The sequence below is a fragment of the Saccopteryx leptura genome, chromosome 10, assembly GCF_036850995.1.
Source record: "Saccopteryx leptura isolate mSacLep1 chromosome 10, mSacLep1_pri_phased_curated, whole genome shotgun sequence".
Lineage (NCBI taxonomy): Eukaryota > Metazoa > Chordata > Mammalia > Chiroptera > Emballonuridae > Saccopteryx > Saccopteryx leptura.
Genome location: NC_089512.1, coordinates 19524353 through 19542173, shown reverse-complemented (window position 1 = coordinate 19542173; position 17821 = coordinate 19524353). Strand labels below are relative to the sequence as shown.

Below are 17821 nucleotides of genomic sequence, written 5' to 3'. Positions count from 1 at the left end.
TTACTAGATTAAATTTTTGTCAGTCATACTTATTCTTGCTTTCTAAATTATAATGCACTGAATATTTTGGAATTTCAAGACATTTCAGGAGTAATTTGTCCTGTCCTTTTCTATTTTCCTCACCAGACACTACCATTATTTTGTTAAGATAATATGGTATCTTACTGAATAAGGTATTTCTGCTAGTAAATAAGTAAAAAATGTAGTGAAATGTAGGCGGTGCTAAACTAAACTGCAGAACAAATTCCTATTTTAGCAAAGATTTTTGTATGAAAAGTCAGAGCCAACATTTTAGTAATATAACTAGCCTTAGATAATTCTCCCAGTTTTAGGGATGGCATATTAGTTTTAGTTTATCAGTGTGGATCAATCCAAAGCAACAGGTTATGTTAGAATATACTTTTAAGTGAGAAGAGATGGAAAATAGAAACCATATATATAATCAAAGAAACTTTTTCATCTAAAAGGATTTTATTTAATTTTAAATATTAACTTTTTTGAATACCAGGTATGCAAAAATACATATTCCAATTATTGCATCAGTGTCTGAGCATCAGCCTACAACTTGGGTGTCTTTCTTCTTTGATCTACATATTCTTGTGTGTACCTTCCCAGCAGGCCTGTGGTTCTGCATTAAAAATATCAACGATGAAAGAGTATTTGGTAAGAGATCTTCAATAAATACTTAGATTTAGAACAATTATTTCATTATTACTGCACTTTAAAGTTTTATGTTTTGCATGACTACATAATCAAGATAAATTTCTTTCCTTATTTAGGAACAACCTAGTGAATTTTCATTATATATATAGATATATTTTTTGTGACAGAGAGAGGGACATATAGGGACAGACTGGAAGGGAGAGAGATGAGAAGCATCATTCTTCGTTGCAGCACTTTAGTTCATTGATTGCTTTCTTATATGTGCCTTGACGGGGCTACAGCAGACCAAGTGACCCCTTGCTTAAGCCAGCAAACTTGGGCTCAAGCTGGTGAACCTTGCTCAACCAGATGAGCCCATGCTCAAACTGGTGACCTCGGGGTTTTGAACCTGGGTCCTCCGCATCCCAGTCCAACACTTGATCCACTGCGCCACCACCTGGTCAGGCTCATTATATATATTAACTATTTTAACTTAGGACTAGTATATAATACTTTCATTCAATGTACTACATTTTTCTGAGAGGTTATTATTTCATTCTGTGTCTAAAAATTGAAAATTATAATCACCTTTAAGTACGCATCCTCTTTACTGATTGGTTTTCATAAGTTTTCAACTAATAAGACTTAGAAATACAAGCTTTTTAAAGGGAAGTTTTTAGGGTCTGAAATCAAACTGTAAATGGACAAAATAAGCATTGATCAGTCACCACAAAATATATGCTGTGTCTGTTTTGCATATGAGAAAACTGAAACTGCAAAAAAGTAACAGACACAGAGTCACACAGTAAATAATTTGTAGTACCAGAACATGAACTTACACAAGTATGGGGCCTGGACCACGAGTGACACTCATGTTACTATTTCAGTGAAGTCCAGAGAAAATAAAATAGCGCCATCCTAAGTTCTAAGCAAAGGATAACACTCACTCTTGTTTATATAGACCAATGCCTCTGGAGAAGCCCATGTTAACATTGCCTCATTAAAAAAGATTTAGCTTAAACATACTGCCCATCTCATGAGTTAGCAATTCTGATACCAAGAGAAGTGACTGCCTATGTCCAAGGAAGGAAATGTTAAATAATACACATAGCAACTTTATTCATAATAGCTCCTAATTAGAAACATTCCAAAGGTTGTTAACAGTGTAATAGATAAATTTTGATGTATTTGTACAAGGAATACAACATAGCTGTTAATAAAAGAGTAGCATGGGTAAATTAAAATACCAGTACAAAAGAGAGTATTTTTATTTAATTTTTAAAATAAAGTTCAAGAATAGGAAAACTAAATTACTGCTTGAAAGTCCAAATACTGATTACCTTTATAGGGATGGGGGGCAGCTTTTGACTGAAGAGGCATGAAGGACCCTTCTGAGGGGGTTCTGTATTTTGATATGGGTGGTAATTTCATTGCTGTGTGTATATATAATTATTGAGCAGTACAGTTAAGAACATGGTGTAATACATGTATTTTTTTGTCAGAAAATTAAATTTTAACTAACTGCACATGAGATAGGAGCTCAGCTGACTCACTTTATAAAGTCTTAGAGCCTTCAGCCTGAAATGGTAGAGCCTTTCCCTGTGCTTAGTACATTATGTGGAAGGCTTTGGCTTTTGGAAAATACATTCAAATTTTTTTAAAAGTCTCTAACCAGTAACTTTACAAGTTCCTTTTTTAGCTAGAATATTATATTCTTCTTATCCTATTTTTACTTGAACGCAAGTTTTATGCCAGATATTGGCACTAGCTTTTCACAGACTTTGATTCTATAAACTTACTCTGCCTGATAATATAATTTCTCAAATATGTTTCAACCATCAACTATGGGTTTTCTAATATGTGTTGCTCTTGACAAATAATGAATTGTCTCATTCCCTATAATAACTGTACTTACCGTATTCCCCCATGTATAAGACACACCCACGTATAAGACGCTCCCATGTATAAGACACACCTTAATTTGGGGGCCTGAAATTTGAAAAAAAATGTATTACATAAAGTTATTGAACTCAAGTTTTATTCATGATAAAATTCATACAACTCCTCATCCACGCGAAAAAGTGGGAAATGCAAGTAAAAAAGTCTACAACCACTGTATAAGACGAACCCTATTTTTAGACCCCAAAGTTTTTGAAAAAGGGTGTGTCTTATACATGGGAAAATGCAGTAAATTTAAATCATGACACATTGTTGATACATGGTATTTTAGCCAACATTGGCTATAATTTATAAATATGACTATTAAATAATTTGATCAGTATTATCAATTTAAAAACAAGTGTTTTTTGAGATGCCTCTTTCACATGTGGTTTAGAATGTGGTAGTAAATACTAAGTTGTTTCCTGAGAACACTTTTCTGTGGTGATGTACAAGCGCTTGTCTTTGCAGTTGCTCTGTATGCGATCAGCGCTGTCTACTTTGCTGGCGTGATGGTGCGGCTGATGTTGACTTTGACTCCCGTCGTCTGTATGCTGTCTGCAATCGCTTTCTCCAATGTTTTTGAGCACTATTTGGGGGATGACATGAAAAGGGAAAACCCACCTGTGGAGGACAGCAGTGATGAGGATGACAAAAGAAACCCAGGAAATTTGTATGATAAGGTGAGGAATGTAAAGTAAAGTCTAAATTTTTTGTGTGCTTTATTTTTCCACTTCAGTAGGAACTATAAATACTAAGAAATTTGATTAAACAGGATTTAGACAAACTGACATTTCTAGTTGGTCTCTACTGTTTGCCTTAAAATTTGAATCCCGGTTGGTCTTTTAGCTCAGAATAAGAAAATAGAATGTAATCAGAATAGGAATTCTCATTTCATTTTGGTCAGGTGTTATCTAAAATCCCTCTGTTTCTGAGAGCAAAAACCTAGTTCTCTAAATTACTAAATTACATAAAATTGAGCATTTGTAAACTTTCTGAAACCATGTGCACAAGTGCTTATCCTTGAGGCTTATAGTCAATGTAAAGTTTTAAAGTAGTTGATTGATTGAATAATAAAATAAAGGGATACATGCTTTTAAAAAAAGAGAAAGCCTCCAGGCTTTGTTAGACTAGGCAGCTAGCTGATATAATGTAATTTACTTTTAATTTCTCAGGTAATAGATTATATTTAGTGCAAATTGAAAAAGACATAAATATTAGAGTACTTGTCTTGGGTAGCATATTAAACTTTATCTGAATATTAACTAGGTTTTTAAATACCAATAAGCAACTAAACTTCCCAGGATAAGTATTAATTTTGAATAGCTTTCCTTTCTATAGGTCCAGTATAATTCATACAGATTTGTGTTAATAACACATTACCTGCTTTTGTGTTTGTGGTTATGTTTTATTTTGCGGTTTCTTTATTAGCCTTGCAATTTACAACGTATGACTTTTCTGTTCTCTCTTCTGGTTTTTTGGTGGGAGTTATTTTATTGTTTTAAGAATATAATGTTAATTTTAACAAGTCTTTGGGGTTTGGAAGGTTTTGGGGTTTGGAAATTGGAAAATCAAGTCTGATAATGCAGTTTTGTTTATACTATAAAGTTCTATGTGATCTGGATTGTACTTGGACAGTGTCATTTGCAGGATGAGGAATTCAGGTTTTGTAAGAAAAGCATGCCAGAATGAGTGCATTTGGTTATCTCCTTTTTATTTAAGTAAAACATAGGGACTGCTGGGTTTGAGAGCAGCTTCTTACTGGAGATACATTGGTCTGTGATCAGCTCTTGAATTGGGTATAATCCAGGAAACCACTTAATTCCCATTTGACTTGAGACTCTACCTTGCCAATTTTTTGAAAACCTTGTATCACTCTCACAAGAATACCTGACGGTTATACATTGTTCTTCTCAAAGAATTAAATTGACAGATTAACAAGCTTCCAACTTTTCCTCTTGAATGTCTCAATAAAACAAAATCAAACAATGAGTTTGTTTAACCAGTTTTTTTGTATCTTCAGGCTGGGAAAGTGAGGAAGCATGTAACTGAACAGGAAAAAACTGAAGAGGGATTAGGTCCTAATATAAAAAGCATTGTCACCATGTTGATGCTGATGCTGTTGATGATGTTTGCAGTCCACTGTACTTGGGTCACAAGCAATGCCTACTCCAGTCCAAGTGTGGTCCTGGCCTCTTACAATCATGATGGGTAAGAAAACGGACTACAAAAGGATTTTATACCTCTCACCCCTTTTCTGTCTCAATGGTTAACTCAGAAAATAGAATGTTTGTGAGACTCTGCATTTGACCCTACCATGTTTTTCTTATGGCCTTCTTCTCTGCCGCCCGCTTTGGTATATGTGGGTAGCAATCATTGTATTCTATGTTCTTGTCCAGAATATCTTTGCATTCATAACATATACATTATTTTTTCTGAAAATGTGATTGTTGGATATATAGTACATTATTTAACATCATAGATCATAGATAGGTTCTGTGGTTTTTAAGTAAAACAATGTATAATAAAACCAGTTTTACCATAAGCTAATTGAACCGTAGTTCAGTTCCTGTCACATCTCATCAGCATTATAAGGAATGTTATTCAAGGACCTGCTGTACAGCAGCATTATTACCAGGAAGCCTGTTAGAAATGCAGGTTCTTTTTTTTTTTTTAATGAGAGGAAGGCTGATAGAGACCCCCACATGCACCCTGACCGGGATCCACCTGGCAAACCCTTTCCAGGGCCGACACTCAAGTCAGCCGACCTATGAGGCACTGGCTGCAGGAGGAGAAGAGGGAGAGAAGCAGATGGTTGCTTCTCATGTGTGCCCTGACCAGGGATTGAACCTGGGATTTCCGCATGCCAGGTCAATGCTCTATCCACTGAGCCAACTGGCCAGGGCCAGAAGTGCAAATTAAAACAAAAAAAGCAAATTCTTGAACCCTGTAAACCTACTGAACCAGAGACCTGAGGGTGGAGCTTAGCAGACTGGTTGAATCGGCCCTCTGGGTTCTCATAATGCAGCTAAAATGGAAGAACAGCTGATGTATGTGTTGCCACCCCAGCTTCTGCTTCCTTTGGGTGCTTGTTAGACTTGCCAAGTATCGGGCCCCACCCCAGAACTACTAACCCAGAATCTGCTTTTTATAAGATACCCAGGTGATCTGTATGCATATTAAAGTTTAGGAAGCATTAGTATAGCTTTTTATTGATTTCTCTAATCCCCTCACCCCCCATCTTTGAGGTTTTAAAAGACCATCCTTAAAATGTGTAATTAATTCAATGGCTTAATCTCAAGATTTTAAGTTACCCTCTTCACATTTATAAGATCTCATTTAAAAGAATATTGTAATTCTTTTCAGCACCAGAAATATCTTAGATGATTTTAGAGAAGCTTACTTTTGGCTAAGGCAAAACACAGATGAACATGCCCGAGTGATGTCTTGGTGGGATTATGGCTATCAGATAGCTGGGATGGCCAACAGAACTACTCTGGTGGACAACAACACGTGGAATAACAGCCACATCGCACTGGTAAGAACCTGATAAACAAGAGGTCAGAATTAGAAATCTTTACTACTAGCAATGAGACTTCACTTGTGATTAAGAAAGGTAAATACAGGTGAAAGTACTCTTTGCTTGCTGAATTCTCAAAATTTCTCTTTGTACATTCATTCCATAAAGTGTGTTCAGGTTACCCATAATTGTCTTTAAGAATGGAATTTCCTTATTTAAGTATCATTCAGAATTGTAGTCTGATTTCTGATATATCATCTCTCATGATGTTAGCTCATTGGAGAATTAGGCAAAATCTGAAACTTTTAGCACACTAAATCTGACTTCTATTTTCCATTTTATAATAAGATAATTATTTGCAAATGTAAAACAAATGCACTGTATTAAATTATGTTCACTCTATTAAATAACTAATTTATATAAATTAAAGTAATCACCTGTTTTTTAAAGATTTTATATAGATAATGGGTGTTAACCAGATGAGTTTTATTTGAATTAGTGTAGTTAATCATCAGATGTCTGGTAGACTGAGGAGAATATATTTGTGCTAGCTAAATTGCTGGTCATACCTGGCCTTGGGGTAATGAAAAATTCTATTTCTTTTAAGCTTGCCTGCTTTTATATTAAAATGTTAATTTCATGAAACAATTATTAGCAAAATATTAGAACATGTGTTCTGATTTTGACATATCTGCTATAACTGATTATAATAGTGAGGTACTTCTAAATCTCAATAAATTTGTTGAATTCATAGCAGATCATTTCTATAAAAAGAATTCCATGCAAGTCAGATTCTTGAGGCGCACTCCATGTTAATGTACATTTCTTTTTAAGCATATTGTGGGACTAAGTACCCTTGTTTTATTTATTTTTTCCTGTAGGTGGGAAAAGCTATGTCTTCCAATGAAACAGCAGCCTATAAAATCATGAGGAGTCTGGATGTAGATTATGTTTTGGTTATTTTTGGAGGGGTTATTGGCTATTCTGGTGATGACATCAACAAATTTCTCTGGATGGTTAGGATAGCTGAAGGGGAACATCCAAAAGACATCCGGGTAAGAAGCTGTTAGTTCAGGTGTGTGAATGGCTGTTCACAGTGTCCAAGTAATTCTCTTACCTTGCTAATTGCATAGTATTTGTTTTCATTATTTTATCCCCGAAATTAGACTCTCACTCTGACTTTACTATTAATTAAGGTGCTCTAAGCATGTTCCCAGTTTTAAAACTTGAAATTCATGTCTGTACTCCGTTCTCTGCTCTGAAACAAATCCTTGTCAAGACTCTTGCTTTGACTACTTCACAGCCTCTCAATTCTGCCCTTTCTTTCCATCGTTTCCAATCTGTTACTGACCCTTCTGATCTTAAACCTGAAATATATAGAACAGTAATCTTGAAATTGCTATCTTTGACTTTAGTCTTGTTCCCTCTCCCAGTCCTAACATGACATTGATCATGTCACTTGACAGTGTAAGAGCCTTCAGTTGATTAAGAAGAGACTTGAAACCAGACAGATGTCAATTAGAACTAAAACCCTTGCCAATGTCAGCTTGGAGCTATGGGCAAGTTATTTTTCGCCAGTCAGTGTTATGTACTTTGAGCACTAGGTCTTGTTTTAAGTTCTGGTGTTATAATGGTGATTAAGGTAGCACAGATATCACTAATAGGGATGCCAGGAATAATTCACTTGTAATGCTGTTATGAGACTTTGTAGTAATGTAGGTGAAGCCTCAGCCTCGTTGCTGGCACTTAATAATCTCTATGATAAGGTAATGGTATAAAATTTGACTTATCTAACACCTGGAGTTTATATTCTTCTCTTTCTTGGGATAGCATCCTACCACAGATTAGTCCCCTCTAGAAGCTCTTCTCTGGTACATACATGTATGTATGTATGTACTCCTCGTCAAATCACATACAGACTGTTTCATAGGTAGATTCTGTCCTATCTCCTACTCAGTTGTGAGCTCTTAGAGGATGAACACCCAGCACTGTGGTTCAATGATGAAGTCACAGAAGATGGGACTGAGATTCACCTCTGATGTGGAACAAAAGAACCTTTTGGGAGAATTAATGCATGTGTTTCCTGTGACGGGGATGGGTAAAGCCCCACATTTCCTGTTCAAATGTAAATGCTGTGACATTTTCCCTTTACCATGATTAATAAACAATATTTCCTTGTAGCAAATTAATCTTAATTTTTCAGTGTGTGATTTTCATATGGATTTCTTTTAGCAGTGTTAAAATTGTGGCACGTGTTGGATCCAGATATATGCCTTGAACATTTATATAGAAATTCTAAATTTCTCTTTTTAAATTCAGTATTTTTAAACTTTATGAATAGATAATATAGTCACATGGTTCAGAAGTAAAATATAAAGTTTTTAAGTGCCCCCCCCAAAAAAAACCCATGGCAATCACTTATTTTATGATTCTTATTCAAACAGGTGTAGTAGCAAAATATATAACCATGTTCTTTTTTCATTTCACAATATATCTTGGAGACTTTTCTGTATTAGACTATGGAGAGCCTTCCTCATTCCTTTTTTTTACATTGGCAAAGTGTATTCCGTTGATTCCACTGTTAGTGTGCACTGTGATTTATTTAACCTGTCCCTACTGGTGAACATTTAGGTTGTTTCCAGTTCTTAGTCTCATAAACAGTCAAGTATCTCTGTAGAGTAAGTTCACAAACTAGGAATTTCTATTCATAGTGCCTTATTGGCCTTTTAGAGGTCAGTGTATAAATTTCATGAGATCCCGGTAAAAATTACTATAGGAATTTCTAAACACTCTCCTCCCCAAGTAAGGAACTGATTTTAGAGTTCCTGTGGAAAAATAAAGAACAAATGAAGAAAAGTCTGCAAAGGAGTAATGGGGTTGAAGGATGGGGCAGTGGAGAGAGTGAACTTACCTACTATTAAAACCATCGTTTTGGTACCATTCTCATCTTTTATAAATGATTTCTAGATTCAGCTTTTAAAAACACTCATGATAGTTTTGGGGGGGTTTTTGGGGATCACATTAAACTTATAAATTAGACCTCTGATACAGCATTTTTTTGCAGTGTAACTAAATGCAGCTTTATGAATACACTCTGAAAACTAGTTCTTATAGGGAAATGGGGAGGGCTGGAGATTTGAATGTGTTAAGTTGAACTGACCCAAACCTCTGGTTTCTTTCTCGTAGGAAAGTGACTATTTCACCCCACAAGGAGAATTTCGTGTAGACAAAGCAGGATCCCCCACTTTATTGAATTGCCTTATGTATAAAATGTCGTATTACAGATTTGGGGAAATGCAGGTTAGTTACATCAGTTTTCTATAATCTTTTTTTAAAGGAATATTTTTAAAGTAGTCTTGTTTATTTTTATAAAACAGAATAATGTTTTGGTTATGCTATAAAGAAAAATGTGCTTATCTAAAGATTCGCCTCTGACCTCCCAAACCACACCCCCTGTTAAATTAAGATTTCTGAAACTTATAGATGAATAATTAGGGGTAGATTTTAGATCATAGATTTCTTTCTAAAATGCTAATACTAGACTCAGATTTATCCTTTGCTTGCCATCCCACCTTCTGGCTTCCTCGTTTCTGAAGACATTGGCCTGCCAGGGAAGAAAGAGGTCTTCCAGCTTAGGAAACAGTGTGATCTTAAGTAGATTACTTTGGTGCTTGTGAGGGAAAGCCTGGGATTAACAAATTGAATTACATAGACACTTCAGATATTCATTCTGTCCCTGTTCCCATTGCCACAGATAGCTAGGACTATCTGGGTTAGAGTTTCCTAGAAAATTGGAATCGTGTGGTACAAAAGTTTAAGGGTCCACAAAATGAATGAATGTGCAAAGAGGTATTGTGGCAAAAAGAACAGACGATGGGATTGCTGTGATAATACCTGGAATTTAGATCTGCCCTTGGACAAGTCACATGCTCCCCGGGCTTGTTCTTTTATCCTGTTCTGTATATAACGGTGGTTGGACTGATGACTTGATTTCTAAAACTCTTATGGCTCTTAGATTGCATGACTGTAAAACACGGTTAAAGCTTCACAGCAAGATTTCAAAGAAAACTACCTTTTTCTATGTTGCATTCTGGTTAAGTTGATACTAGGATATACTAGGAGGAAGAAAAAAAGTTTTTTTAATTTATTGATTTTAGAGAAAGAGGAAGGGATAGAGAGGAAAAGAAAGAAGCACTGACTTATTGTTTCACTTATTTATGCATTCATTGGTTGCTTCTTGTGTGTCCTGACTGGGTATCGAACTTGCAACCTTAGCATATCAGGACAAGACTCTATCCAACTGAGCTACTCAACCAGGGCAAAAAATTGCTTGTTTAATTTTATGCAGACACCAGGGAGATGAAGATAACTGTTCATCACTATGATTTGGAATTACTCTGCTGATAGCTTTAAAAACACTGACTTTACTACTAGATTTAGGTTTTTGTTTGATTTCTTCAGGCGCTGCCTTGTTTCTAAACTCATGTTAAGGAAGAAGCATTTAAGCCATAATACTTAGCTCCCTCAGAAGTAGGTCAAAGATTAGTTTCTCTGTTCACTCATGATTGCAGCAAAGATGCTTTCTTTCTGTCCTTTATCAACCGTTTTAAGCCATGCTCTAGCATGTATTCATTTTGATGCCTTCCCTACTCAAGTGTAATACCTGTTTAAGACAGGAAGTATAACTTTTCTATTGTATGGATATGCGTGAACAAGTAACTCCCTCGTTAGGGTAGATTTAGTTTTTGTTTTTTGTTTTAAAGTTGAATTCACTTATGCTGTATGTGTCAACATAAACTTAGTCTGAGAATTTAAGATCTCTCTCTATTCATCATAAGTCCTCCCTTGGTCTACTTTTTAAAACTTAATCTATAGCTCCTGCTTTCAGGATCTAGTATTCTTGTGTATTTATTTAACAAATAACACTGAGGAGATAAAGCCACACTAATTAAGATAAAGTAATAATGCAGCTTACATCGAGTAGAGGATTCAGGTCATTTTAAAAATAAAGAACAACTTTTAGCAATGAACACTATAGAATGAAAGGTAAGGGAACAATGGAGGAGATTTTTCTACCACCCAACTCAAGAAAATGTTTGGGGGTTGTGTAAATCAATACTAATTGATAATATAAATAAAGTAAATCAGTTAAAAAAATAAATAAGTTTATACTTTAATCATTGACCTAATTTTACATCAGTGATTAAAGTGTATCTTTTAAATATTTAAAAATAAAGGGAAAAGAAGGAAATGCTTCCTTGAAGAGCTGGCATTTGGGCTGCGACCAGAGGATAGCGAGCCGGCCATGCAAAAGAGTCGCGAGAACTTCCAGGCTGAGAGTACAAATAGTGCAGGACCCGAGGCACCTAGTCCCTTCTGTGTGTTCTCTGGGGGCGCCTATAAAAGGGCTTGGATGGCTTTCATTTCGCTGTTTTGGTTTTTTTATGCCTGCAGGCTTCTCATCCCCTCTTAAGGATTCAGTGAGACTAATTCTGATGTACTTAGTGTCTCTCTTCCTGATTTCTTCCTATCTATGGAGTTAGCAGCATGTGAGAACTGTTGTGATATTATTGCTCTAATCCTGTTTTCCTGTTAAAAAGGGAGAATTTTATTCTGATAACATTTTCTACATTCTAATACCGAATGGTTTCCAAAATGGTTGACATCTAATATGGTCACTTTTGCAGCTGGATTTTCGTACACCCCCAGGTTTTGATCGAACACGTAATGCTGAGATTGGAAACAAGGACATTAAATTCAAGCATTTGGAGGAGGCCTTTACATCAGAACACTGGCTCGTAAGGATATATAAAGTGAAAGCACCTGATAACAGGGAGACACTGGACCACAAACCTCGAGTCACCAACATTTTCCCCAAACAGAAATATTTGTCAAAGAAGGTGGGTGTCAAGTGAAAGTCTTGTTAGTTGTCTGAAAAGTAATTACTGAAAATTGCTAATTTCCATTTGCCAGGTCTATAAAAACTATTGCTTGTGTACAAAGTAAACATCAAGCTACTCTGCTAGGGACGTTCCTTTCAAACTGAGCAGCTCAGATATCCCAACTGGCACCTTTTTCTGGATTGCATAGTGGTTATCAGTAACAAAGCTGAGGGTTTTCCAGTCATTCTGGCTTTAGGTGACTAACTTCCATTAGTAAAACTGAATCTGTAAAGTGAGATTTGCCGTTAGCTATCACTTTCTGAACCTTTGTTAAAGTAAGGATGCCAGACACTCAAGTGATACAATTATGATTGGTTCCTCATCTTGGTCAAAGCAAATTTTTATTGCATTTTCATCCATTCATCATAAAACTGCAGGTAGTACCAAACCCTGTATTATACTATGTTGTTTGCTGCACATGCATACCTTTCACTTAAGGAAGCGCTTTACACGGTTCTCTGTGCCTGTCGGAATTGCCAGCGTCACTGCGTGCGCTTCCGGGCCATTAAGACAAACGAGAGTTATTTAAACACAAGCCCTGATAGCAGGACAGTCGATCTGATAACCAGGACGGCTACTAGGTGACTAACAAGCGGGGAGTGTGTACAGCCTGGAGATGCTGGCAGAGGGGTGATTCGTGTGCCTGGTGCGGCGGGCAGGTAGCACGAGATTTCATCACAGTACTCAGAATGGCACAAAATCTGGAATTTTCCATTTAATATTTTCAGACCAAGGATAACTGAAACTGTGGATAAGAGGGGGCTACTGTATTTTAAGTCATTGAAGCAGTTATCCTTTTATGTTACTTCAAATATATTCAGAATACAGATTATTTCAGTTTGTACTATGTAAACAGAAACTTTTTAAATGAATCCTCTGTGCCAGATACAGATTAGCATATCTAGACTAATGAATTAAAATGCCATACAGCTGACACGTTAGTCATATCAAATTTACTTTTAATAGTTACATTAGATGAAGAATTAAATGACCTGATTTTTCAAAGGCATGTGGTAGGAGAAACTGGTGGGCCACATCAGTGCAGAAGTTAAAGCAAATGCTGCTCATGTCAGGCAGTTTATTCCTAAACCATCTAAGCTCAGTTATGGTCTGCTTTTTCTGAAAAACAAGACCATTGAACTTGTCTAACTGATTAGTGAATTCTCTCGATCTGTCCTCTTTTGTCTTCCTGTCATTTGCCCCAAATAAATGAATGGATGAATAAAAACTATTTTCATAGTCTCACTTCTGTGCCCAAAACATATCCTGTCATGGCCGACAATTTGGATTTTGAATTTCTGCTTTCTGTTCTGTTTTGTACCAGCACTGAAGGAGTGCTGTTGTTGGCTTTGCTCTCTCCAGCCCGGTTTTACTCCAGAGCTGGGGATGCCGGTACAGCAGCCGTTCTGGGAGTTGTTCTGCCCCTGCAGAGCCGATACGCCTGAGACTCTAGGGTTGTAGTCCAGGGCTACAGAAAAGACTCTGCCATGGCTTACTGCCCACAGAGCGAAAACAGTACTGTGAGCGCCCAGTTTCACATACATTGCGTAGACCTGGGCCATTTTACATGCTCTAACAGAAAAGCTTTCACGTTAGAACTCGGTAGGTAATGATGAGAGAGAAACTAGTAGCTCCTTGTCCTGGTTTGAATTTTTTAAAATTGTGCTCTCTGAACTTTTTATCTTTTTGCCTTAAGTAAGCTAATAATAAGGTAACATATATTGTGAGCATATCTAAAGCTAATTTTTGTAACTTTGATATGCATTGCATTTTGCTTTGTATTTTCCCTGTTAGAAAAAAATTATAAATTATTTTAAACTGAACATCATAAATAAAAGGTACATGATACAGGATATACCCTAGATTTCTGAAACCTCTTTCAAGAGTTGTATTTAAATGTGAAAATTGAATTGAGGGATCAATATCTTGAATCTTTAGCCTCTGCTAAGCCAGTGCTTTGATGTTACATTAAATTGTTTCCAAAAAATATTTGCTTTTATCAATATGTCGATATTTCAAATTGGCAGATACATGTGCCTATATGATTTATCTTGTAGGATTCTAATATTACATTTTTGTAATAATTTCTGTCACCACATTTGTAGTAATTTTTTAATATATATACCAGAAAACATCTATTGAAAGTATTTTAGTGGGATCCAGAAGTGTTAAGAAAAATTTATTTTTAAAAGATCTATGAAACTTGAGGAATGTTAAGCCCCCCCCCCCTTAGGTGTTTGGTTTTTGTTTTGCTTCTCATTTTTAAGTGCTGTTTTTCTGTCTAAATTAGAGAATGTGCCAAGTAATTTTATTTATTTTCCATATAGAGGGACAGTTGTCCTCATTTTACAGATAAGAAAACTCGGCCTCCAAAAGTTACTTTGTATTTTTGACACACAGCTGATTTCTTGGAGGCTATCCCAGGAGCAGCATTAACATTTTCTGATTCCTTAGCTTAGTGTTAGATTCTATCATGCCTGGAAGTGTATCACTACAGCTAAGCATTTACAAGCATCCGTAACAGAGGGGGAGGTGGGGCTCGTCGGCCTGATGGTGAGGGCTTGTGCCACGCATCTGAGGATGCTCCGCACTCCTTTCTCTGAAAGCCAGGGACCTAGTCCAGTTCTCTTGGCTCTTTCAGCATACTTGGCACTTGTTCCAGGAGGAAGTCCAGCTGGAGGAAGAGCTAAGCGTTTGTTAGACAGTCTTCCTCATAGTGCAGTAAACCATGTGTGTATATTTAACCTGGAGGAGACCTGCACTTAACACCTATGTTCTGTTTCTTTTTAGACTACAAAAAGGAAGCGTGGCTACATTAAAAATAAGCTTGTTTTTAAGAAAGGCAAGAAAATATCTAAGAAGACTGTTTAAATAACACTGTTCTGGTTCCTGACTTGAAGCAGTTGTCCTCGTGAGAACCGGTCTTTGCCTTTAGCTCGTGTCATGTTTCACAGTAACCGAGGTACAGAGCCGTCGCCGAGCCAGGTTAATGCACAAACATTGTATGGCAATGCCTGATGTAAACAATAAAATTGGCTTACTGAGAACAGCTGTTTTCAATTTGTGATGTGAAGCAAGACAGAGCGCTGCTGTAAATGCCTAACAGCAGGGTTTTTATTGGTACATATTACCCTTCAAATCTGAGAATTTGGACTAACTGCACCAAAGAACCCTCTAATTTGGTCCCTGGCACATGCATACCTGTCAATATTTTTATTCTTTTACAAGACCTGCGTTTTATTCGAATTACCCAACTAGCAATATATAAATTACAAATGACAAAATGTGATACGGACTCCTTGAATCAGTAAACTAGTACAGGTCTGAGAGAGAGGTATTAGAAACGTAATTTTACGTCTTTTAATTATATTTATTTTCATGTTTCTTCAGTGCAAAGAATGTTTCATCAAATGTTCATTTTCTGTTGCTTACTGTTTGCTCTAAAAAGAAGCTGCTGTTTTAAAGATAAACCTCTGAGTAACTGATTCAGATAGTTTTTTTATGTTGACATATTATTGCTGCTGTTAGCAGTTGTTTTCACCAGGTACTTACAGAGCAGATCGCATACATTGTTCATTCAAGGGCTAAATTTATATCCTTTGGAAATCATGGCAACTGCACAGGATGTTGCTTACCAGGATGGGGTTTGTACCTCAGTTCAGAGGTCAGCACTGTGTTTACATGTGTCAAAGATTAAGGGAAAAACCTTAGTGGACAGGTGTCCAAAGTTCATTTTCTGTGACTCTTCAAAATGACAAAGGATTTGTAAACTTTGCCTGGACTTCTCTCATTTTGTAACAGTTTCATTTATCACAGTGATTTTGTCCTCTGCTCCATATTGTTTTAATCCCTTAGCATTTGATGAAACAGTCTTTGATGCTATTTGAATTTTCTTACTTAAAAGATGTGACAGTTGTCAAAAAATGCACTAAAATATAAATGGAGATTGAACATGTTCACTTTCCAGCTTATAGGCAACTTTATATAGACTTGAAAATTTTCTCCAGTTGTTTAGTAAAAGTGAAAGAGAAAGGGTTTTTCCTGCCACAGGATTTAACTTTTTTTATAAACAAGCATAACTTACACCACTGCGTTTGGTGGAAAAGTGCAGAATAGTATGTACCTTTTATGAAGAAAAGTGTAATTTACAATATTCAGTGAGAATGTTACTGCTGGTTTTCTTTTCCAAAGTGTAGAATATTCTTTGATTTATAGAATTCATTTTTGACCCAGATGATGGTTCTTTTACAGACCAATAAAATGGCTGAACATTTTCACAAATAAAGTGTAATGAAATCTGGATTTCTGATACCTTGTCATTTGGGGGATTTTATTTTACTTTGTTGCTTTAAAATTCCATGCAGAGAAGTTGTTGATGGTAGGGGAAATAAAGTTAATTCAGATTTTGTGTTAAGTGTGTTATTTACAATTCTTTTATTTTTTAAAGGAGTTAGAGTACTGAACACGTCTTCCTTCCTGGTTACAGAGGTTTTAGAGAATATGTGTAGAAAAGAAATGCAAAATTAGTTCAACTTTGACCTCCTTTTTTGCTCTAGAATGAACATCTCTTTTTGACTTATTGGGTTAGTAAGGGGAAAAACACCTAGCCCTATAATAATTTGGTCTCTGTTTAAATGAGGGTAGGACTAACAAAAGCCCTGCTTCATAAAGTTGTATTTAATTAGTTGGGAAATTTCTCATTAAGAGCAGAAATGATCTCTCACCTTTCTCAGTTTTAGGGAACACCATTTTGATTCAATATATCGCCTCAACAAAACATCATAATGTAAAACAGTATTTGTGATGTTATTACAGCAAAAAGGCGAAATTATAGTAGTTCAAATACATTGGAATATAGTATGTATAATTGGCTCTGAATATTCTAAATTCATTTCATATATGATCATTAACATTGAACATCAAAGAGGGGGGTATTAAATATCGAGACTTGTGAGTTTTAGACTATGCAACAGTTTTTAGTTCCACATCTTACATTTGAACAAAGCTGAGTGATTTAAATTAAGTAGTGAGGCAGAGAGTCCAACGATAAAGTGCAGTTTCAAACTTACATTATTACCTTGAGCTTGCATTTGTAGAGTTTTACTTCATTTGAGTCCTTAGGCCATGACTGACAGGTGAGCATCTTTCCATAGCGAAGGGCCCACAAGACCATGAAATTGAAATATATACCAAAATTTACCATCTTAACCATTTCTTAAATGTATAGTTTAGCAGTGTTGACTCCATTCATTTTGTTGTGTGATCAGTCTCCAGAATTCTCTTGCAGTTGCTGCTTCTTGATGGTGAGTTTTGTTGAACATCTCTCTGCCTTGCTGTTTGTGACACTCAAGGTAGGTGGAGAAACGGATTAATGTCGAGCTCAACAGCAGTCTGCACTTCGAGGTATAGGAAGTTGAGACAGACAAACCCGTAAGGAAATGTCATGATGTTTACTGGTTTCTTTTAATTAAACCATTTTTCTAAATTGTGAAGTTAACATAGAAAACACCGAAATGTACACCTTATTGTACACAAAACAAGCAACTATAACCACAACCCAGGTCGAGGCCAGAACGGTGTCAGTACTCCAGAAGTTTCCTCATGCCCCCTCCCAGTTATTGGCCTGTCTCACTCCCCCTTCCAGAGGGTCATCAGTCCTTCCTTGTAAAACTCTGGTTTCTAGGTTTAATACTTAAGGATATCTCTCTAAGCATATTTAATTGCACCTATTTCAACAATGTAAATGGAATCAAAGTTGTGTTTGTTTGTATCTAGCCTC

The 17821-nt window shown here is 36.2% G+C and overlaps 1 protein-coding gene across 1 annotated transcript in view; it reads left to right on the top strand.

The window, feature by feature from the left end:
* Nucleotides 1-16456, top strand: part of STT3B (STT3 oligosaccharyltransferase complex catalytic subunit B) — a 75340-nt gene extending 58884 nt beyond the window's left edge. Inside the window, exons 9-16 of the mRNA XM_066350437.1 lie at nt 509-663; nt 3052-3263; nt 4604-4791; nt 5947-6118; nt 6982-7155; nt 9287-9400; nt 11788-12000; nt 14833-16456. Coding sequence (XP_066206534.1) covers nt 509-663; nt 3052-3263; nt 4604-4791; nt 5947-6118; nt 6982-7155; nt 9287-9400; nt 11788-12000; nt 14833-14913 — 1309 coding nt within the window. The 3' untranslated portion in view covers nt 14914-16456. The remainder of the gene's footprint in view (nt 1-508; nt 664-3051; nt 3264-4603; nt 4792-5946; nt 6119-6981; nt 7156-9286; nt 9401-11787; nt 12001-14832) is intronic.
* Nucleotides 16457-17821: the final 1365 nt, after the last annotated feature.